Source organism: Mus caroli, chromosome 6 (assembly GCF_900094665.2).
Source record: "Mus caroli chromosome 6, CAROLI_EIJ_v1.1, whole genome shotgun sequence".
Taxonomy (NCBI): Eukaryota; Metazoa; Chordata; class Mammalia; order Rodentia; family Muridae; genus Mus; species Mus caroli.
The window spans coordinates 130074224-130099324 of NC_034575.1; the positions used below are offsets into that span (position 1 = coordinate 130074224).

The 25101-nt window shown below is 37.9% G+C and overlaps 1 protein-coding gene and 1 pseudogene across 1 annotated transcript; one reads left to right on the forward strand and one right to left on the reverse strand.

Annotated features, from left to right (window-relative positions):
* Positions 1-942: 942 nt before the first annotated feature.
* LOC110295825 lies at positions 943-17120 on the forward strand (annotated as a pseudogene).
* Positions 17121-19346: 2226 nt separating this feature from the next.
* Positions 19347-20282, reverse strand: LOC110295826 (taste receptor type 2 member 140-like). Its single transcript, XM_021164200.1, has one exon. The coding sequence runs from the start codon at positions 20280-20282 to the stop codon at positions 19347-19349; it is 936 nt and encodes a 311-aa protein (XP_021019859.1).
* Between the last annotated feature and the right edge of the window lie 4819 nt (positions 20283-25101).

A 25101-nucleotide genomic window follows, 5' to 3' on the forward strand; every position in this document is an offset into this window, starting at 1 on the left:
GGGTATGGGGGACTTTTGGGATAGCATTGGAAATGTAAATGAGGAAAATACCTAATTAAAAATATTTAAAAATAAGTCAGGGAAATATAGACTTTATAGGATCTGAGAGCAATTAACAAACACATGGAAAAAATGGGGATCACTCAGGTGGGACTGCCTCATTCTAGTGTTATCCCACCCACATTCCATGTGATGATCCTAGATAGTAAGAATTGTTTTTTCCAAACCCATTTGGCTGCCTAGTATAGATATGATTTGGTCATCACAGTATGGAAGCCTAATATGAATAAACCGGCTAAAGATACCAGAATGTTCCCCTCTTGTGGTTGTCCCAGGCCCACTAGGATTTACTTAAGATTACCTCAAAGTTTGAGGCTGTCTTCTGCCTTGCTCTTAAGGCAGGAGGCTTAGCAAGTACTTACAACAGGGAACTAGATAAAATAATTATTTCCTTATGATATTCTCAATTATTAAGGGCAGATTCAATTAGCTTTCAATAAATGGTGGCTGGGTTGATGGGCTCTTTGGATAATCATATGCCACCAGACAAACATCTTACTGCTTTGTCACAACTGCTGTTGCCTTGACCCAGACAGCCACTATGGTGGAGGCTGTAGATAGTCTCTAAGTACACTGAGTTTCTTCAGGTGCAGGAAGTACTAAATCAACATCTCTATCAAACCATCCATATTTTACAACAACATATTGACTTACTGGCAGAAGAGTTGGCCCTTGTTAGGGACATATCTCTATTGGCATGTGGCTCCAAGTTTCACTCAATCTGTCTAACCCTTTACCAGGAACATTCTGATTATAGTTTCCCTAAGGAAGTGATCAAAGCCTGGATGGCAGAGATCCAGGAGGCCACAATGGAGGCTGTTCCTCATCTTCCCCTTGTGTGACATGGCTCCACGGTGATAGCTCTTTGATGGCTGGTAGTCAATGACAGGTAAGGTCCTGAAAGATAGGACAACCCAAGATAGGCACAGTCCAGTATACTGGAAATCCTCCAAGATGGATGGGGTCAACACTCTAGAGGCCGTGGCCCTCAGTTTCCCACTAGGATGTCACAATCTAAAAACAAAAGGCATCTCCTGCAGGAGGACCTAATTGAAGGCTGCCTGAGAGACCAAGGATTGCTGAAACAGACAATGCCAGCCAACTGGGAACTATTTAGAAGAGATGCTTCCTTGGAACCAATGGAGATTGGATAGATAATATTAAAGGACCTTACAGAAGCACTCAGATGACCTTGCTGTAATGTTTCTCACCTACTCCTGGAGTCTATACTTTAGATTCTATGCCATCTCACCTCCAACCCTCAAGGGCAAGTAGAGTTGGGCAGCAGGCAGTCCAGGGCACAAGCAGCAGGGATAGTCAATGAATCAATTCAGAAGTTGCTAAGAAAAAAAAAATTATGAGCAGACTATCATTGCAGAGACAGGAAGTTCTTTCTGGCAGGGCTTTATCCACACAACAGCAAAGAAGAAGAAAAAGAGAAATACAAAGTATCCCATAAGCAAGGCTGTATGGAGTGGGTGCTGCTACTTGAACTTTAGGGCCCACTTTTGAAAAGCAATGTATCTTTGAAGAGACAAATACCCAAGGAGCATGTCAGAGTCTCTACTCTGTACTTTCCATTCTGTATAGGAAACATTTGAGGTTCCAACTGTACAGTGGTTCCTGGAAAAGACTGTTTTCAAGACAAGTTGAGGGCAGTATCAAAAACAATTCCCACATATTTCTTCTTTTAAGCAAACTGACAGATCATTTCTTCATAAAGGGCTGTTATTGTTATGATTTCCTTGTCAACCTTGTATGGACATGCAGTTATAAATTAATGTATTTCATTTTGTTTTTTTAAATAGTGGTTAGTTTCATATATTATCTGTATAAGTTCAAGTCATTCAAATGGTTTGAAAAAACTATGCATCTTTGTATTAAGATTATAAAATTTATAATAATAATTTCATACATTTTTACAGTTAGATTTAAAATTATGTATGTTTGTCCTGTGTGTGCACATGAGTTATATCACCAACACTATGATTAAAATTCAAGTATATCAATTCTAAAGAGAGCCAAAGCAATACAAATTATATCTCAAGCCAGAAGTAATGTCTCATGCACTCATGCCTTAATCTTAGCACTGGGAAGGCAGGGCAGGTGTATCACTGTGAATTAGAAGCCAGATCAGTCTACATATCAAGTACTAGGCCAAGCACTGTCACAATGTGATCATTTCTTAAAAAGAAAAGGAAGGAAGAGGAAGAAAAGGAGAAGACGGAGCAAAAGAAGCTGAAGCAGAAGCAAAAAAAAAAAAGCAGCAGCAGCAGGATGAGGAGGAAGAGGAGGAGAAGGAGGAGGAGGAGGGGGAGGGGGAGGGGAGGGGGAGGGGGAGGGGAGGAGAAAGGATGAATTATTTAATTTGTGGGATAGCAGAAATGTTTGTTATGGAAACGACTACATCCTAACCCTGTAAAACCACTTCCATACACTGTATGCTTTTAACATAAGTAGGACTTTTCTATGGTTGCTGTTGAAGTTCAAAATAAACTCTTAATTTCCTGGCATGCAAATAAAGACATATCCCCTTTCATTGTTTTGCAAAGTTTTGTTTTGTCTCATTAATATATAATTTGAATTGATCAGGTTTAGAAGCCAGCTAGTCAAATTTTCAGTATCATTATGTAGGAAGAAACGTGGGGAGTGACTAAGTTGATGCACGAACCTCAGTATCCAGGGGACATTAATTACTTACCTGTATTCTTATGGTTCCTGTCACCTTCCTTCATTCTGCACATCACTAATTTCTATGAAATATATGGCTTGAGATAAGAGTCATTTCTTGCTTTCTCTCTTGTATTATTTAATGTTAACTTTAAAATAATTTTTGAGGAATATATATATATATATATATATTCCTTATACCCATCATTTTACTATTTATTTAATTATTATTTAATTTATTTACATTTTCAAATGCTGCCCCCTTCCCTGGTTCCCCCTTCATGAGTTCTTCACCCCATTCCTCCATCCACTTTGCTTCTGATAGGATATTCTGTCTCCCACCTACTCACTCCCACCTTACCCCAAGCACCCCCTTTCCCTTGAGCATCAAATTTCTACAAGTTTAAACATATACTTTCCCACTAAGGCTATGCAAGGATGTCCTCTGCTACATATGTATGCTCTTTGATTGGTGGCTTAGTCTCTAGGAGCTTTGAGGGGTTCAGGTTAGTTGGTACTGTTGTTCTTCCTATGGGGGGCCACAATCCCCATCAACTCCTTCAGTCCTTCCACTAACTCTTCCATGAGAGTCCCAAGCCTCAGTCTAATGGTTGGCTGTAAATGTCTACATCCATCTCAGTCAGGTGCTGATAGAGCCTCTCAGAGGAAAGCCATGCTCTTGTCTGGAAGCACAACATGGCTTCAGGAATAGTGATGGGGTTTAGTGCCTGTGGTTGGGATAAATCCCAAATCAGACTGCTCTCTCTTTCCTATAGGCTTTGCTCCATTTTTGTCTCTGAATTTTCTTCAGACATAACCAACTCTGAGTCAAAAATTTTGAAGATCACAGGTGGCCCCATGCCTCAAAGGGATTCCATGTCTATCTACCGGAGGTGGTCTCTTTAGGTTGCATTTCACCATTGTTGGGCATTTAGGCTAAGGTTATTCACATTGGGTCATGGGGACCTCTCATATACCTGATGTCTGGGTCTTTTCTAGTTTTCCTCTGCCTCTCCCCCACACTGCTACATATTTCTCATTCTCCTGTCCCTCTGGTTTTCTCTCTTGTCTCCTCCATACCTGATCTTGTCTCTGCTTTTCCCCTCCCATTCCCCTCTCCCACCTTTGATCCTTCCTTCCTCTGCCTCCTGTGATTCTTGACAAATGGGACCTCATGGGACTGAAAAGCTTCCATAAAGCAGAGGACACTGTCAGTAAGACAAAACAACAACCACATATTGTGAAAAGATCTTCACTAACCCAATATCTGATAGAAGATTAATATCCAAAATATACAAAGAGCTCAAGAAGTTAGAATCTCAAAAATCCCCATTTAAAAATGTGGTACAGTGCCTCCCTATGAGTCCTGGAAGTCTCTCACCTCCCAGGTCTCTGGTACATTCTGGGGGTTACCCCCAACCTCCTATTTCCTGAGGTTGCCTATTTGCATTCTTTCTGCTGGCCATCTGGTCTTTAGTCCTTTTCCCTCACCCAATACCAGATCAGGTTCCCCTCTACCCCTCAATGCCCCTACCCACCTTGTCCACTTTCCCTCCCAAGTCCCTTTCCTCCCTCTCTCCCCACTTGTGATTGCTTTCTTCTCTCTCCCAAGTGGGACTGAGATGTCCTCACTTGGGCACTTCAACTTATTGAGACTTTTGAGTTCTGTAGACTGTTTCCTATGCATTCTGTATGGTTTTTTTTTCTTTTTTTTCTTCATTTATTGGCTATTATCCACTTATTAGTGAGTACATACCATGCATGTCTTTTTGGGTCTGAATTACCTCACTCAGGATGATATTATCTAGCTCCATCCATATGCCTGCAAAAGTCAGGATGTCCTCATTCTTAATAGTTGAGTAATATTCCACTGTGTAACTGGACCACATTTTCTGTATCCATTCTTCTGTCATGGGACATATAGGTTGTTTCCAGCTTCTGGCTATCACAAATAAGGCCATTATGATGACTGTGGAACATATCCCCTGTGGTATGCTGGGGCATCTTTTGGGTATACCCAAAAGTGGTATATCTGGGTCTTCAGGTAGATCTATTTCCAATTTTCTGAGCAACCTCCAGATTTTTTTAAAGCGTGGTTGTAGCAATTTGCAATCCAGCAATAGAGGAGTGTTCCTCTTTCTCCACATCCTCTCCAACATTTGTTGTCACCTGAACTTTTGATCTTAGCCATTCTGACTGGTGTAAGGTGGAATCTCAGGGTCATTTTGATTTGCATTTCTCTGATCACCAAGGACTTTGGTGGTACTCATATATAATTCTCAAAATCATAAAAATAGTTTTTTTAAATTATTACTTCCATAGTATACAATAAGAATATTCATCTTTACTTGCCCACTGTATGAACTTGGATGGGCCACAAATGAATATCAGGCCTTTGACTTTGTCAAAGCAAACCAACTTGAAAAAAAAGCAAAATCAGTAAGATTGCTATCACCTGGGGTCATATATTTTTCTCCTGAAAAATCAGAGCAGTTTTCAAGTAATATAGTGATATTGGCAATTTTTAAAAGTAAATTCTTCCACTAATTTGATAGAAAATGTGTCTAATGCTGTCCTTAATTCAGGGGAAATACAAAGAAATTACAGTAGCTGGAATTTTATCTCCTGACCTAAAGTTCTGCCTATATCTGAACAGGAGATAGGTAGGTTAATGTAGTTGAGGGTGAATGCAACTTAAGTAAGGATATCTTAGAAGTACAGTGTTGGATACAGGAAACATCATTCCCTAAAACAGTGCAAAATAACCCCAACCATGCACAGAGTAGCCTTGTCACAATGCCCAGTCTTCATTGGATTCTCATCTGGTAGCATTCAAAGGAAGGGATATTCCTTTTCACTGTTCTGCTATGTTTTGCCACATACAGCTTCTGGGTGATTTGAATTAATCTTGTTTAGATGTCCTCTGGTAAAACCTTTAAAAGAAGTATATGGTGGATGCAGGGAGTGATTACAGTGGAGGTGAGCCTCAGTCCTCAAGTGAGAAAAAGATAACCAAAGTGATTCCTCAACATTGACAGTTTATTTCAGCTAACACATGAAGTTGTGAGGATATAAAGATATCTTGTTTTCTGTGGAAAGTTCATGTTTTCTAAAGAGATCTGCAGTGATAAGTATTTTGTTGCCTTTCTAGGAAGGACCGAATCACCCACACTTTGGTCTTTCTTCTTCATGATCTTCATGTAGTCTGTGAATTGTGTGGAGCAAAGACTTAAGGAAAGGCCATCTAGAGACTACCCCACCTCGTGATCCATCCCTTATACAGTCACTAAACACAGACACTTTGGGGGATGCTGACAGGAGCCTGATAGAACTGTCTCCTGAGAGGCTCTGCCAAAGCCCAACAAATACAGAGGCAGATGCTCACAGCCAACCATTGACCTGGGCACAAGGTCTACAGTTGAGGAGTTAGAGAAAGGACTGAAGGAGCTGAAGGGGTTTACAACCCCATTGGAAGAATAACAATGTCAACTATCCAGAGCCTCACACACACACCCCACCCAGAGATCCAAGGGACTAAACCACCAATCAAAGAGTACACAGGGAAGGACCCATGGCTTCAGTCACATATGTAGCAGAGTGTTGGGAGGTGGGAGTGGATGGGTGGGTGGGGGAACACCCTCATAGTAGCAAGGGAGGGGGAATTGGATAGGTGTTTTTTGGGGGATGGGGAGGAACCTCGAAAGGGGGCAATATTTGAAATGTAAATAAATAAAATATCGAATAAAAATATTTTCATTTTACATTCCAATAAGAAAAGAAAGATCTGTAGATAGTCAGTACAGGTTAAAGCATTATTATTTACAGCCAAATCTCTCTCTTTCTCTACCGGCAGTCTAAAAACAAGAGGAATATACCTCAAGACCCAACTGTGTGCCCCTAAGCTAGAAATTTGTGCTTGAGGTCTAGCGCCAATCCTGGATTACTGTTATTTAATCTGGTTTCAAGAGATGCCTTGTCAAAGGTGATCTATGTTAAATATCACAAGGAATCTCAGATAAATTAAGTCTGCGGAGTTCTATGTTCTGTCAGTGCCTTGGGAGACCCGAGGAAGAAGCTGATCAAGCTCCATACTTACTGAATATCTTTGTGTATGTGCTCTCTTTACTTTCAGTGCACCATGCTGCTATTGTTATATTATCACTTCAAATTTTCACTTTTCTCTATGTTTATCATTTGTCTTTTACCAATTTCATAAAGCCTTAAGAAATAATTAAGTTTTTTTTACTGCATACTAGTTTTTGGGTTGTCTATTTGAAGGAAACACTATAGATCTAATTGTGTTTATTATTCATTTATCTCATTAATATAATCTCTGTGTAAATATAGATACATTTCATTTGTGAAAAATTTCTTATATTAATTATTATTGGTGTCTGTGTGTGTTTGTTTGCGAGTGTACCGGGTGTGTGTGTGTGTGTGTGTGTGTTTATGTGTGTGTGTGTTTGTGTGATTGAAGGCACACGCATGCCATAGTAGATATCAGAGAACAACTTTTGTGAGATGGTATTCACCTTCTACTTCTGCATCACAAGTCTTGGCTTGTATTCTTACAACTTTATTAACCAATTCATTAATATTTTCTCAGTTTTATTTGTTATAGGACACTTCTCTATAATGCATTGTCTGTGACATAAAATATGCAAAAATTTAAAGTGTAGACAATACATGATTTGGAGCAAGAAATTTGGCTCAGTGGATAAGAGCACATAGAGGACCAGTGTTTAATTCTGATCTCTAACTCCACTCCCAGAGGATTCAATGTCCTCTTCTAACCTCTTAGGGTAACAGGCATAAAGGTGCCAAAAACACTCATATACATACAATAAATACATATAAAATTGTAAAAAGTAATTGGTCAGATTTTATAATCCAATAGTATACTGTATTAAATATTACTTTCAATACATGAAAGCTTAATAAATCTGCATTATCTACACTTGTGGTATACCTGCTTTTTATTGATTATGACAACATATTGCACTTCACTGATCTGTCTTTTCTACCTTGTCTTGATAGATAGAATTGCTAATAAATGTTAGTCATATTTCTCTATTAAGGTGTGTACGAATGCTGTTGATTCAGCAAGTAAGAAACAATTACATATACACAATGGACACTGACAATATAGTTATTCTATTCATTCAGCACTACTAAAGAATTTGTGTGGACCTGATTGTAGACAATTTGGCAATAATTATTTTATTAATTATAAAATATCAAAATTATTACCAATTGCACAAAGTTAAGAAAATTTCTCAGCATATTTACATACTTTTAAATGAATAGAATCTTTCCTTTTTGGTTTTCATAGGCATCCATTTAAGCACCACTATCTTCTAGATTTGTTAAATGACAGACATTTATGTCCTCAAAGTTCATGTGGTTGAAGTCCCAGGCTAAGTGTCTATTAGTGTTGCACTCTGGATCCTGTTGAGGTGTGCAAATCACCTTGCTCTGTGACCACAGACTCCTCATGTCTACCCTGTTCTCATATGGATACAAGTCCCCTTATATTAGTTTCATCAAAATTATTTATGCATAGGGATATCAGTAAATGCTGTATGGCAGAGGCTCTCAACCTGTGGGTTGGAACTGCTTGGCTGGTAACATATCACACATCTTGCATATCAGATAATTTCATTATGATTCATAACATCAGCAAAATTACAGTCATGAAGTAACAATGAAATAATTTTATGGTTGGGGGTGGGGTACCACAACATGAGGAACTGTATTACATGGTTAAGGAATTAGGAAAGTTGAGATCCACAGCTATATGGTCACCTCTGAAATCATTACAGCACCAACACTTTCAGTTTCAGGATAAGCAAATTAGTCCCTCACATTCTTCCTGTGGCTTATCCACTAGTAGCATTCACATGCAGAAGGTGCATATTAAATAATATCAGTTTTGATTTGTTTTCTAATATGGGATGGCACTACTTAAGTGAATGTATAAGAACAAATTTTGGCTACAATTGGGTTTGTAGTTATCTTCTTTTGAATTTTAAAAGTATCAGAAAGTTATTTTGTAGAATACAACTTTCTAAAGCTATTTCTCGTGTGAATATTCTTTCTACAAATTCATATAGATACTTTCTGAATTTGTCTTGGGTTCTGGTGGTCTCAGTGTCTTACAATATACCCTCTTCTCTAACTGCATCCTAGAGAAATATCAATAGGTTTACTCAGGGAAGGACCCCACAATAGGACAAGGAAACGATCCCTCTCAGGTCTGGTTTGGTGAACCATTAAATTTATTGGGATTCTTGCAGAGGCATGAGTGATGGTTTCCTACCACAGTGAGGAGACATAGGACAGCTTCATCCCCACAAATATGGGTGATAACTCATAAAAACTGCATCACTGCAGCTCCCTGAACATTCTGCAGATGTCTCAAGCAGGTTTCCCCTCTTTCAGTAACTTTTCATAATCACATATCATTTTGCATATTTAAGCCAATTCATAACATAAAATAAAATGGATTAAGAGTATTATTTAGCTAAATATCCTTTATCTGCAAGACACAAGAGAGTGAGCCTTAGGAACAAAACTCTTTTCATAAATTAGTAAACAAATATTTTCTGTGAAGCACGATATTGACTGTCATTGTGACAGGATCTAGAATTACCTAGAAGACAAATCTTTAGGCATCTACAAGAGAGACATTCTACATTAAATAAATTGAGTTAGGGGATTTCAGTCTTACTGTGAGTCATGGCATCCATCACTTTCCACTTGGCCCCAGGTGGGCATCTAAGCCTCTCACCCCACTCTGTGGGGGGTGGACAAAGCCCCCAACTTGGGACTCCAAGGTGACACCCTGTTGCTCTGGGGTTATAGAAGAGAGGAAGAGAGAAAGAGGGAGAGAGGAGAGGAGAGGAGAGGAGAGGAGAGGAGAGGAGAGGAGAAGAGGAGAGAAGAGAGAGGAGGTGAAGACAAACAACAAGGAAAGAGGAGAGAAGACAAAGAGAGGGGAGAAAAGAGAGAGTGTAAGAGTAAGAGAGCGAGGTGGGGGCTGAACAGCCCTCTTCACTGTTGCTAGGTAAGTGGGAAAGAGTTTAGCGGGTTCAGACCTTAGCTTGACTGAAGACCAGCCTGCAATCCCCCACACATGTGTGTGTGTGTATGTCTGTGTGTATGCATATATGTGTATATATATGTATATAACCTGCTATTTGGTAATCATTTTAAATTTTTTATAGATTAATAAATGATAGAAATATTGATTCCAGTTCTTAAACTTAACTGGTTCACATTTACATCTTTGTATACAAATAGGTTTGTATTTTGTCAGCAGAGCTATAATGTATTTGAATAGTGCTTAATTCACACAGAATCTTTTAAGTCCATAATGTTACATACACCTGAATAATTTTGAAAGTACAAATTTACATGCCACACCACTGCAATTTCTGTTCCCTTTACATGCTGCTAAGTACCAGATGTAGGAATACTGCCTTCAGGCTTCTACTCTGCACAGCTCTCTCCATCTCCTGGCAATAGTTCCTTCCAGATAACAAGCCCTAGAAAAGCTTCAGGCCACACATGTAAGCATTGTTACATCACATACTAATGGGCCAAATATTCTTAGGAAATTCCTTCATCCAGGAATGTCATTCTGTCCTACCCACTTAGCCAGAGTCTCAAGAAAGCATAGTTTCCCTAAGTCTAGTTAGATAATGTCAGACAATCTCAGGTCCATACATGCATAGTACTATACTTTTCTCATTCCCTACTCTCTTGGGATGGGTACTTAAAATACTAAATCTGTTATTCTAAAAGGTATGGTAACCACATTTTGGTCTTGCTTTGTGTTATCTTCCACCTTATGGGATACCTCTATACTGTTTGCATCTCTAACAAACTCTGCCAGAAAGATGATCCATCTCCATCCCTGGTCATCTCTAACATGTGCCAACTAAGAACTGATTTTTTTTTTCACTAGAATATGAAAACTGATCTCTGGTATTCTTGAAGGAGCATATAATTTTCTATCTTTGAACCTGCACCTCATATACCATAGCACAGAAAACAAGGATTGCCTGTTTTCACGAATGAGGACACATCAATGAGCTGAGGGAAAAGCAATTCCCAATGCTTGTCACAACAAAATTATGGGACTTTTCTGTTTAACATCAACATTCCAATATAGTTACAGATAAAGCTGATCTTAGCTACTTTGTGGGTTCCTTTTTTTTATACCCTTTATCCTCAGTAAGACAGAATAAAGGCAAGAGGAGAGGGAGACATAGAGGGAGAGAGACAGAGAGACACAGAGAGACAGAGACATCACTGAATCTATCTTTCCATCTTGTTTCTTCTTTGAGCACAACTACTAACAAACCGCAACCAAACCCTCTAAATGATCAGCAACCAACAACAATGTCTCTCAGGTCCCTAACATTTATATATTAAAACTCTGAAAAGTTTCCAGAATTCAAAATGTCACACAATTGCAGAAACTATCTGCAGCTGACAAAATCCATGCCTTGGTTAGAGTATAAGGCATATCATTGTCTGCTGCTATAGTCAGGCAGAAGAAGCCCCATATCCCTACATCTGGAATTAAAATGAAAAGGCATTCTTATAATATTTCTGTGTTTTTAAAAGAAACCAAAATTCCAAAATTGTCACTACACACAGAAGTGACAAAAGCCATATGTAGTAACATGAGGTGACCGCCATTTGCAGAGTCTTTATGTGGGCTGCAGTTTTGACTTCTCTGGAGCCTTTGACATTGTGCTGGGTGTTCTTCAGATGTTTCTAAAAGAAAAAGATAAGCAAAGTAAACATTTTCAGAAACATAGTGTTGATGTGTCAAACCGGCCTAGAAAATTGGGTAGAGTTTCTTGATATAGCACTATAGGACATATTTGCACATATCCATCAATCCAGACATCAATATATCTGCTTATGACTAACATGTTTAAGAAAAGGATGAGCAAAGATGGCAGCAATGTCAATTAAACTAGTTTTTTTTTTTTAAGTCTCAACTTCTGTTCAAGAAAAACAGTGTTTTAAGAGTAGCTATTTTGAGAAAATAGAAGATGCTGAGTCATGTAGCAAGCCAGATGCTGCAATGATTGGTCACTGTTCAATATTTTTTCATAATTATCTTAATTTTTCTAGTTATTAGAGCTGGGTAGATGGCTAATACCAATAAACTTGCAATTAGTGTCCAGATCACAGAGATTCTGGAGAGAGCCAGAGCAGTGAAGATCTAAAACACTGAAGACATCTTTCTTTTTTTTTGACCCAGTCCACCCATGATGTTTACCCAGGCTAAAAATGTACTGCCTAAATTTCCTATTATTAATTTCACACTTAAAATAAATGTTAATGTGAAATATAGGATAGAACTCATTGCCACTGGAAGGATGACTTAGTTTCTAGTAAAGTAATGAAGATGTGTTAATCAATCTTCTACAATGCTCTGTGTATAAATTCTTGAACTCTCAAAACATTTACTGCCAAAAACCCATATATACAGTGCCAAGAAAATACAAATCACTAATGTCCACAGTGTTTTGGGTGAAACTTTTATATTTCCCAAGGCAGCTAGTTTAATCTTTCTCCACATACTACACACCTTATACAGAGCACCCTGGTGCGTTTGCTTTGTTCTTTTGTTTGTTTGTTTGTTTGTTTTTTAGTTTTGCTGTTGTTGATGATGAGGAAGAAACACTGAATTCTCAGTTTTATCATCAAAATCAAGATATACTTATTTGTATTGGCTTTGATAGTTTTTATTTATACAGATTTTAGTGTCAATATTTGATTTCTGGACAAGTAAGGTTGGGGAATTGTAATTAATATCTGGCAACAACATCTAGACTGACATATAAAATAAAAACAACATTAAACACATCAAATTTAAGTTTGCACAGGGACTGATGGATGCTTCCCAAAGTTCATACAGTAAGCTCTCTGTTACCTAAAATTCTTGTAGACATTTTTGTTCCTCTGAATTCTGTACTGAGAATAATAATCATCTTACTTTTTACAGGGTCATGCATGCACACACACTGCTACACACACACACACACACACACACACACACACACACACACACACTGCTACCCTTTAAGAGAAACATACAGATGCTGTAGACTTGCTCTTTCATTATTTCTGGTTCAACATTAGTGGGCTTCCAACTCATTCTTAGTACTGCTACAGTTCTCAAGATGCTGTATAAAATAGTTTTCATGTATAACTGATGCAATAAGATTATAAATTTGCTCTAAGCTTAACATTCCTTTGTCTCTGTATATGAAAAAGTTGATTGTCCTATCATGCTATAAAGCAAAGAATTTAAATGAATTCATTTACACCCCAAGGGTCTTTCCAGCTCTCTGTATCTTCCTTTGTTAGTACATACTCTTTAGCCTTTAGCACCTAGCAGATTCAGATTTTGCTATCTCTCTCTGCTTTGTACCAATATCTGCTATATTGCCAAAAAGCAAAGCAAATGGAAGTATCAAAGAAGACAGAAAAACACCCAATTTTCAATGTTACAGTAAATCTGATGTGATAGTACACACTGGTAACCCAGACTAACAGTGAAGAGGTGTATGCAGGAAGATAACTAATCCAAAACAAACTGGATATGTAAATGAGACACTATTTACTTTAAGGATTACAGGTAAAACATTAGGTATTCCAGTTTGGGGGATGGATCACAGTCTCAGTCCCCTGTAGCAACTGGGCAGCAATTACAGAACAGATAATAACAAGTAAAAGCATATCACTATTTGAAAAGTTTTAAAGAAGTTCCTAGAGTAGAAGCATGAACAATGCCATCACTGCAGAGAAAAATGTCCTCGAAACATGGCATGGCTCCTTCCATAGAACAACAAAGAGGAAAGAGACAAAGTGAAGTACCTACCGAACACTCCAGGGTTGAGGCTGTGTGGAGAGGATACTACTACTGGAAGTTGTAGGTCTTTTTAAAAGTGGCCAAACTTGCAATCACCAGGAAAGAATAATACATGAAACCTAATGAGCAACCCTGAGCCTTTCACCTGCATCTTCCTCTCTGCGTGAGAATTATGTAAGATTCAACCTAAATAGCCATTCCCAGAACAACCAGACTTGTCCAGACAAGGTGATTATGGACCAAGAACAATTCCTATCTTGCATTTATTTCTTCAGAAATGGATGTTCTCCTTAAGGATTTCCTTCTAAACAGCACAGTTTCAAAAATTAATGACTATCTGTTTACTATCTATTCCAAGAATATTTGGCAATACACATTGGTCTTGACAAGTTAAAAAAAAAAACAATAAATAAAAGAGGAAGAAATGTTCAGTTGGGTGAGAAGAGAGTATCAGGAAAGTGCTAGGGGATGATTGGAGAAGGGTTAAAATGACCAAAGTACACTCTATTAAACTCTCAAAAATGTAACAAATAAATTTAAAGACTCCTAATGACTTGTTGCTATATTCATAGACCATACAAAAACTTTCTCCTTCTAGTAAATGACAATGAACATAGAGCCTCACTATGTTAATGAGTATAGAAAAAAGACCATGGAGATCTCAGCACTAAACTAAACACTCATAACAGTCTTCACATCAAGGCTCAAGGATCTTTGTGAAAGAGGAGAAAGGAAGATTATAAGAAACAGAGATAGTTCATAACAGCAAGAAAGCTGGTTTGGGGACAAAATGAGGCAGCAGTACGCATAAACTTATAACAGCAAATGTAACAACATGCACACGACCTGCAATAGCTTAAATGAGCCAAAAATCCCAGCATAGGTGAGGAAAGTAGACATCAAATCCTGCCTCTACCTGAGGATCTACAGACATTTGGTAGCTTTAGAGACAAGACTCCAATTTTGTTGTTGTTGTTTGTTTTTTGAGGTGTTTTTGTTTTTGTCTTTAAACAATGTGATCCCTTGTGGATCAATCACACACCAAGATAGGCCCCATCTCAAGACCAGTCTAGCAACAAAAAGTAGGTTCTGTGTGGGTAGGGCGAAATGAAAATTCAAAGACAGGTGGGAAGAAAGAGGAGAGTGGAGAAGGTGGTTATGGGAGGAGTTGGTGAAATGAGCTAATGTGTTCAAAACACACTGCACGAAATTTTCAATTAATTAATAAAAATATTCTTTAGGTAAAAGAAAAAAGTACATATAACAGAAATCCACAATATACCACCAGACTAAATTATTATCTTTCCTTTTTAGTAAAGGAATGTACCATTGGAGAACTTAGCTCTTGTGAACAAATGAAACAAGCTGAGGATATTAGCACACCAGCTGCTAGGAGGATTACTTCCACCAAAGGCTGTAAGGACATTCTTCTTCACTTGTTCATAATTTGAGCCTGTAGGACCGTGAAAGGTAGCTTGCTCCCCAGTTGAGCTAAGGCTCGAAGCCCAGGAGACCCTGATGGGATGGTAGGTGCTTTGCCTGTTTCTAGTCACCAGGTCCTTCTCACTAGCCATACCCCCAATGATTTGTGGCCATCAGTCATGTAAGAGCAGTGCCCCAAGCCTCTCCATGTATACAGGACATGCTCTGTGGTCACATAGGCTCTAGACAGATATCCAATTTAATGAGGTACCTAAAGGCCTAGAGGGCTTAGCCAATAAACTTTCCTTCCCAGACACTCTTCACTGCAAAAGGTATCTAATCTCAGGCCCATCTTGAGAAGTGGGGTATGGTTTTACTCAGCCATTTTCCACCATGACAATAAATACCTTAAAACCATGGACTGCCTCTTTTCACTGGGATTTTGCCATGGGAAGCTATGAAGGAGGCCTTTGCCTATAGAGCTTTAGTCTAATCTCCCATAGAAGGCCCCTCTGTGCTCCCAGCCATGTCTGCCATGCCAATAAGTCCAAACTGAAGCCTGTTGCCATCAAGTCAAGGACTATCCCTGTGGCACCAGCTAGACTGCCCTTCCTCCCTCCCCTGCCCCCAGCCCTGGGCTATATTCAGCCTGTGGGCCCCACTCTGTTCTTAGCTCTTCTGTGGCTTCCAGTGGTGCCTAGATGTCCAAGAGCCTGAGAACCAGACAGCCCTGGCCTCCTTGCAGGCCCCAGGACCCCTGAGCCAGCTCCAGTTGTCCCGCATGTCACACTGAGCTTCCCCACTCCTGGAGCTGTGTCCCAGGGATTCCTTACAGCCCAACATCTGGTGGCAGGGTGGACACAGGACCCATAACTCTACATGAACTTGGATGAACTATATGGAATAGAGTGTTAAGTTTGCAAACAGTTCTGAAGACATAGGCCTAAAAGCTAAAAATTCTATCACAAGGGACATCTATGTCCTCCCAGTAATACCTGAACAATTTTCAAATGCTTTAAAGAAATGGGCACCTTTTCCAAAACCAAATTCTCCCATTAAATTCATGACCTCCTTTGTTTTATATTTTTGCCTTACACACACACACACACACACACACACACACACACACACACACACACACACACACACACACACACACACACACACACACACACCAATTCAAGACTGAGAATAAACACTATCAAAAAAGCACAACTCTGTATCATTGCACTATGAGAATTCCATTGTCTAGGTCTGGCAATAAATCTAGTGTATTGGTGAAATGAAAGCTACTAACAGGAGACCTAGGTCCATTGGTGCCCACCCCCTGAGACCTCTGCAAGCTGCATGTCCACGAGTACCCACTTGGACTTTTGCAATCAGAGATAACAGCAACAGCCTCACAATGGGTGGAGGGCACTACATCTTGTTATTCTCAGCCAATGTATGCAAGATACTGGCAACATTTTCATTATGCAGTGCTTTGAATGTGAAGCCACTAGATTCCTAATTCACTTCCTCTTGGTTCTTCCCTCATGGAATTCTTCCCTGGAACTCTCTTGCTTATGAGGCTAGGTATCCTTGGAACTGTCAAGGCCAGCACAAGGCTTGGCAGGAGTCTCCCTACTGTGTTTCCCATCTCAAAAGCTCTGGGCAGCCTCTACATAATAATAGAACCCCAACCCCTGCATCCACAAGAGAAAATGAAGCACTGTATGAGGAGGAAGGGCTGGAGTCAGATTCAGATGAAGTGGAATGCGGGCAACCTGAGCAATATGGAAGTCACTGAGGAACTCTGCCAGTAGAGAGAAGGAGCCAGCAGCAGCTGGACACAGAGTGCCTGAATGATTATGTGAATGTGTACTGTGGCCTGTACTTCAACCACCATAGGTCAGTGGAGCCCCCATCTGAGAAGCCCTGGGAGCAGCGCCCAGCAGAGATGAAGCGCTTATATGGCAACAGTGCTCCCAAGATCATGGCCATGGAGGCTTCTCTACAGCTGAGCTTTGACAAGCACTGTGACAGAAAGCAGCCAAAGTACTAGGCTGTCATTCCCTTGAAGTTCTGAGTCCTGGGCACCGGGACCCTAGGCAATGCTTCACAGTTCCTAGCCTCACCCTCTTCATCTCTTCTGGACATTTTTCAGAGAAAGAGGCCTGCATACGGACATGGTGGATACTGTCTGTTAGCCACTATGAATTCTGTCATCAGGAGGTATATTGTTGCCAACACGAGGAATGTTCACTGACAAAGTGATAATTGTATATACCATACTGGCTCTTGATTTTCTCTTTAACCGTCCAGTCCATTGAAATTATTGCCTAGCAATACTGCCTATTGTTTTGCATTTTTAATTTCCTTCGTTAAACCCTCCAGGACGTCATAAAAGCCTTAAGCCACATGTCATTTATTCCTATATTTTTTTTAGACCAGTTTCCATACAGTGCATGCTAGCTACAAACTTATAAATCTTCTTGCTTCCACCTTCCAAATGCTAGCTTACAGGTTGCCACTGCCCACACTGGCCTTCTGTCCACGTTCTTTCTGTGACTGTAGATTTTGGATCTCTCTGAAAACGATGCAAGTGAACAGACAAGTGGCATTTGTTACTCAGCTAGGTGCCAGCCTGCATGCTCTATAAAAGGCCTGAGAGTAAATACTCTGGGCTTGGCAGGCCATGTTGTTTGTGTCATAACTGCCTAACACTGTCTTCACAGCATAAAAACAGCCATAGTTACTAATTAAGCAAATGAATTTGACTGTGTTTCAATAAAACTTTATTTGTTTAAAAAAGAAGCTACTAACAGACAGGCATTTGCTAGAAGGGTTCTATGTAAAGTCATTTGAAGTCATGATGAAAAAGCCTGCAGAATGCTGTGTTCTTTGGTCTACCAGTAATGCAGCAACACAGTAGAGGGACTGTGACATGAATGTATAGTGATTCTAAAAATGTCTAATTTCTCTGAGATTTGTGCATACACATTTTTTATTGATTCCTAACAAAATAACAAACACCTAGTTCCTGAACAATTTATGTATTTCCCAATTCAGTCCTTCAACATTTTTTCACTAAGAGAAGTCATTCATATAATGTTTTTAAATGGGCTGAAATTTTTACATATCAATGAGCCCCATGTATGTAAGATAGCATCTTCCTTTAAGAGGCTACACATTACATATATTTACTTTCTATAAAATGTGTGGCCCCGTCCAATTGAATCAGAAAAAGTACAGAAAATATACTCCTCACTTTGTAAAGGATAAATAATTAACAGTCAATGTTAGAGTAATGTTGATAAAACATAAGCTAGTAATCCAAAGAATTCACAAGATCCTTGCTATAGATCCAGCAGTCTTGAAGCAAGGACACATGAACCATAAAACCATTTCAGCTCACATCACCTCCTCTCTTTAGCCTGAGTTTCAATCTGTTCTCCTGGGTGATTACATTTATACATTTTTAATTTACATTTTATGTTGCCATACAATCAATACAATACACATACAAAACACAAAAGTTCATGCTATTAACACATCAGTTCGTCCTAAGTTACTCTATGACAGCATGGTTTGTTTCTCAGAGAAAAAACACAGGTGTATGCTTACAGAAAGTAAAACAAGAACATAAATCTCTTCATTGTAGTATTCAATGAAGATACTTACAGTCATGATTTGGTATTCATGGAGATAGAAATATAAATGCGATTCACAATATAAAATCTACTTTAAAACGATAGTGCTTTTCCTAATGATGAATATGTTCCAAGAATTCTTCAATTCCAAATTAATTATAGAAAGAAAACTTGGATTAAAATGAGAAATTTCATTAAAATTATTTGAATTTGATCTTGTATTTGAAACAGAGAATAGGTTATTTATATCTGATGTAAAAGGCCATATATCATTTCTTAACATGTTCTAGATTACACAAGTATTATTATGTGGATACAATTATAGTTTCACGTTATTATGTCATCATGAATATATTGTTTTTACATATGAACATAAATCATTTTAAAATGTCAAAGGCCTTGTGCCTATATAGCAAATTACATTATTGTAATACTCTATGCTCATATATTTATTTACTCTATATTCAAGTCTATCCTTTTAGAACAATATAGATATATCCAAATTTTATGTCAATGCTGTAATATGTTTAGATATTTCCTAGTCTACCAAAAAATTCTGCAAACTTACAATGCTGTGAATGAAGGAAAGAAAGTAAAATTTAAACATTTAGTTACTTAGGAACTGATGTTCTAAAATACAGAAGATGCTCAACAGTAATGTTTTAGGAATGTGAGGATTCTGCATCCCTGAGCCTGCACCTCAGCCACCGTGCCATGGAAAGAACAGCCTGCCTAAGCTTAGTGTTTCCCAGAATCAGGATATATGAGTGGCCTGAAGGGAAGGCAAGTCCGGTAGTAAAGGAAAATAGAGTAACTGAATTTTTCTTCTGAAATTCAATGTTACAAAACTGCAAAAGGATCGACAGGAAAAAAATGGTATACATTGACAGAAAGGTGACCACCATTTGTAGGGCCTTTATGTGGGCTGCAGTGCTGATGTCTCTGAAACCTGTGGCATTGCCCTGCATGTTCTTCAGATGTCTCCATAGAGAGAAAATGAGAAGGAGAAACATTGTCAGAGATACAGTGAATGGTATAAGTGTGAATATAGTGTTGGTGAGTATAATAAGCCTAGAAATATGAGAAGCAGTACTTAAGATAGCACTGTAGGATATATTAGCTTCATATCTGTCAATCCAAACATCAATACATCTGTTTACGATTAAAATATTTGAAAAGAAGATAAGCAAAGATGTCAGCAATGTCACAGATACCACTTGTTTTACTCTCCATTTTAAGTGAAAAATAGCGTTTGAAAAAATGCCTATTTTGAGAAAATAAAAGACGCTGAGACTTGTAGCAAGCCAGATGCTGAAATGATTGGTAACGGTCCAAGATGTATTAATTTCGCTCACCAGTCTTTTAGTCATTATTAAAGCTGGATTCAGTTCATATACCAATACACTTGTAATTATTGAGCAGAGGAAACCAATTCTGGAAATTGCCAGAGCAGTGAAGATCTGGTCTATAAAAGATAGCTTTCTTCTCTTTACCCAGTCCATGATGTTCACCAGAACTATGAATGCATTGCCTAAACTTCCCCCTATGAATTCCACACATAAAGTAATTAATAATATGTAATATAGGACACCATTCATTGTTTTCAAGAGGATGCTCCAGTTTCTACTACAGTGCTAAATATTTGTTAATAACAGTCTTCTGAAGCACAACTCGTTGATTCTTAAGAATTCATAGCATAAAATTTTAATAAAGTCTTACATACAATGTCACATAAACATAAAGAATCACTAATGGGCTGGATTACAGTTTTCTTCACAAAAATAATACATTTTTTAAAAGAAGCACATCTGAGTTTCATCCAGATCCTATATACCATACAGATGATGTACTGAAGTCCTCTGTAATTGATGCTGAAGGAAACAAAATTGCCATATGCTGTCACAGAAATGAATTTATTTAATTACATGGTTTCAACTATCTATATATTAATTTTTAACCGTTTAATTACTGACAAGCAAAATTATAAAGTTATAGCTCACATGAAAGTCAACAGTATTTAAACTGCTGTGTAATATAAGGATTTAATTAAATATTTCAAAAGGGTGCCAGTATAGGCTCTTATTCTTGTTTTCCAATGTTCTCCCTAGAAACAAACAGCTACCTAATAATTTTCCTCAAATAACTGTGACTGACAAGATTGATACATTTACTTTTTATGAGGTCATATGTACACACATACACAGGCATGTATGAGTTCATAAATGTGTATTTATTTCCATGATAATCCTTTTTATTTCTGACTTCTATTACTCAGGTTTATCATTTACTGAAAACTTAATGTATATTTCATTTAAGATTTAGTAATATGATAGTTTGTTAGGAGATAGTATAATATTGCTTTCATTTGTAATTGATGCAGTAGTTATGTAAATATTCTAAAGACTCATGAGTAACCTTTTCCATACATGCAAATACGTTTGGAAACATTCCTATTGTTATGAAGTAGACAATAAACTTACTTAAATTCATCTGCATAAAATGAATCCTCTTCATTCTCTGTGTCTCCTCTCTTTGTTCACGCATGTCATTCCTTCCCCAGTACAAGCTTCAGGTACTATTTGTTTTCCTCCACTTTGTACCAATATCTGTTTATTTAAAATTACCGTAGGCACCAAGGTATATAAAACAAAATACACACTCAAGGCAAGCCAGGAAATGTTGCAAGAGGCAATAACATTCTTTAAGATATAAATAATAGCCAAAAGAGCAATAACACACAAGAGAAACTATCAAAATAAGCAACTGGAAAAAACATCAAAAACTTTAGGAAATGGTATATATGGCCCAGCACTGAAGAAAACTGGGCTCTTTGGTTAGACTCTGAATCAAAGTAACAGCAGCAAAAATGTTTAGATTGAAGAGAAAGTCATGGGTTATTGAATGTGAAAGATACACTAAAGCTACCTACCTCTAGAGCAACACTGAGCAAAGAAAATTTGACAAAAATATTCTGAGATTTCTCATAAATGCCCAACATTTAGGGGCAAAATTACTAGGAAGATGAATTAGGCTAGTACATGAAATATCTTGGGCAAGATTTCTAAGAAAAAAATCACTGGCTTACCTAGGCATAGAATAGAACTCTTCGAATGGTTCCTTCTCTATAGCAAAAAGGAGGAAGATGACAAATAGAAATGCAAAGCACACTGGGGGGTGGGGCTGTATGGAACATGTGCTAGATGAGCTGAGATTACAAGAGCTTTACAAGAGCTGGTAAAGGCCTTTAGGAAATAGAACAGAGCTTGTATACATGGGGATTCCATGAACCTCTCTTCTTCACTTTCCACTCTGGATATCAAGCACTTAGAGGTTCTACCTGGGCCGCTGTAACTGTTGAACTAAGTTGTCCAAGTTGCTTTGCTTAGAAAAAAAAAAACAACGACTATGTTAATAGTGACAAGATTACTGTGTATGTCTCTGATAGAGTTGTAGAAAAAGAAGAGCCCAAACGCTTATAGAATTAATGCAAGGAACTCCTTCACAAAAGAGTTACCATATCTAAGAGACAAAGGACAAAAACAGAGCTACACAGCATAGGTTCCAATCCCCAACACAAAGCATGCATTTATAAATTGAGTCACTCTTTGAGCGGCACAGTCCATTGACCACTCTGGAAATATATCTGTGTGAGTCCATATGTATGTGTGTGTGTGTGTATATATATATATATATATATATATATATATATATATATATATCATATAAAATAATAAGAAAATAAAATGATAGTATCGAAATTCACAGTTGAAAATATGTGAAATATATATTGCATATAAAATAATAAGAAAATAAANGTTGAAAATATGTGAAATATATATTGCATATAAAATAATAAGAAAATAAAATGATAGTATCGAAATTCACAGTTGAAAATATGTGAAATATATATATATATATATATATATATATATATATATATATTCTAAGAGAATATTCTGTATCATCAAGGTTTTTCTTCCAATTTTAACTATAATGGAACACTATGAGCATGAGATCTGGTTTTGTAAATGCCACCAATATACTGAATGGTGGCAGAAAAAAATATTCATTGAATTGTAGATTTTCTTTGCTTCTATGACCCTACAATATGCTCACTTCAAAAGTGTTTAGAGCTGGGCAGTGGTGGCGCACGCCTTTAATCCCAGCACTGGGGAGACAGAAGCAGGCAGATTTCTGAGTTTGAGGCCAGCCTGGTCTACAGAGTGAGTTCCAGGATAGCCAGGGCTACACAGAGAAACCCTGTATTGAAAAACAAACAAACAAAAAAGTGTTTAGAAATGTTATGGCAGAAAATGAACAAAAGTTACAATTGAGAAAGGATGCTGTTAGGCCTCAGGTGTAGCTGAGGTGAAGAATAATTTTCAGTCATGTAAGAGACACTAGGTTTAATCTCAGCCATAAAAAAAAGAAAAAGAAAAAAAGAAAAATAAAGGAATCTGCTTGCTACCTAGATTTTATAATATTAAGTGGCATTTTGCATATAAAATAATAAGAAAATGAAATGATAGTATTGAAATTCACAGTTGAAAATATGGGAAATTTTATTAAACTCATTTGCATGCTTCTTTAAAACTGACATATTATGACAAATGCCATCTACTTGGTAAACTTTAATGTAAAAATTAAAATAGAACCAAAAATTTTCATGTTTTTATGCAGATATCATAATGGGTTTTATTTATTTTCATATAACAACCTTCACATAATCATTCATATATTAATCCATTCTTTAATTCTCTAAAAATATTTTGAAAACTATTTTGTTTTCAATTTTAGTTGGTACAAATAATCAGCAAATGGAACTAACATTATTTCCTCCTCCTAAGATGCTTCTTATTAATTGGAGATGAATGGCAAACATGAATAATTATTGAAATGGTGTGTCTTATCTTTTGGTAATAATAATAATAAATAATAATAATAATAATAAGCAACAGCATCCAATTTTAAAGCGATGGGAGGAGCTACAGTTTGCAGCCTATTCATGGGGAATATGATGATGAAATGATGTCATCAATTTATGTGGAGATCCATCTTCCTATGCATAAGAAGTGGTTTAATCAAACAGCACAAAGTAGGGATGCAGTACAGAGTGTGAACTGCCTACAGTGAGAACAGTCATACATGAAAAGCTGTCACATTTTTTATTTTCATCTTCCCAGTTATATCACTTTCATACTCAACTGAGCAGTCATAAAAATGACGTGATTAAAAATCAAAACTAGTTAGAGCATCTCTCCAATATACAACAAGGACACATGCTCCACTATGTTAATAGCTGCCTTATTTATAATAGCCGGAAGCTCAAAAAAACATAGATGTACTTCAACAGAGGAATGAATACAGAAAATGTGGTACATTTGCATGATGGACTACTACTCAGCTATTAAAAACAATAAATTCATGAAATTCTTAGTCAAATGGATGGAACTAGAAAATATCATCCTGAGTGAGGTAACCCAGTCACAAAATACAGATGGAATGTACTCATTGATAAGTGGATACAAGCCTAAAAGCTCAGAATACCCAAGATACAATTCATAGACCACATGAAGCTCAAGAAGGAAGACCAAAGTGTGGAGGCTTCAGTCCTTCTCAGAAGGGTAAAATACTCATGGTAGGAAATATGGAGACGAAGTGTGGAGCAGAGACTGAAGAAAAGACCATACTGAGACTGCCCCACCTGGGGATCCATCCCATATAGAGACACCAAACAAATAGACTTTTGTGGATGCCAAGAGGCTCTCTCAGAGCCTGGCAAATATAGAGGCGGATGCGTGCATCCAACCATTGGACTGAGCATAAGGTCCCCAATTGAGGAATTAGAGAAAGGACTGAATGACCTGAAGGGGTTTGCAATCTATAGGATAACAATATCAACCAACCAGACCACCCAGAGCTCCCAGGAACTAAACCACCAATCAAAGAGTACACATGAAGGGTCCCATGGCTCCAGCCACATATGTAAGAGAGTGTGTCCTTGTTAGACATCAGTGGGAGAAGAGGCCCTAGTGTAGGGGAATGCTAAGGTGGGGAGGTAGGAATGGGAAGTCAGATGGGTGAGTACCCTCATAAAAGAATAGGGTGAGAATGGGATAGGGGGTTCCAGAAGGGGAAAGCAGGAAATGGGATAACATTTGAAATATAAATAAAATATTCAATAAATAAAAAAGCCCAACCAGGCAGTTTAATCAGGAAGAAGGAGATCCAATAATAGGGAACAGAGACAGAGTCAGCCCCCACTACATTTGTTAGGAGTCCCACATGAAGACAAAGCTGAACATTTGCTACAAATGTGGAGGGTGGAGACTAGATGCAGCCCAGGCATTCTCTTTATTTGGTGGCCCAGTCTGTTAACCCCATGAGCTCAGGTTAGTTGACACTAGAGGTCTTATC

Bases quoted from the DNA above. Each gene is read 5' to 3' on its own strand.
- LOC110295826 (XM_021164200.1), bottom strand. From the start codon at position 20,282: ATGAATGGTGTCCTATATTACATATTATTAATTACTTTATGTGTGGAA.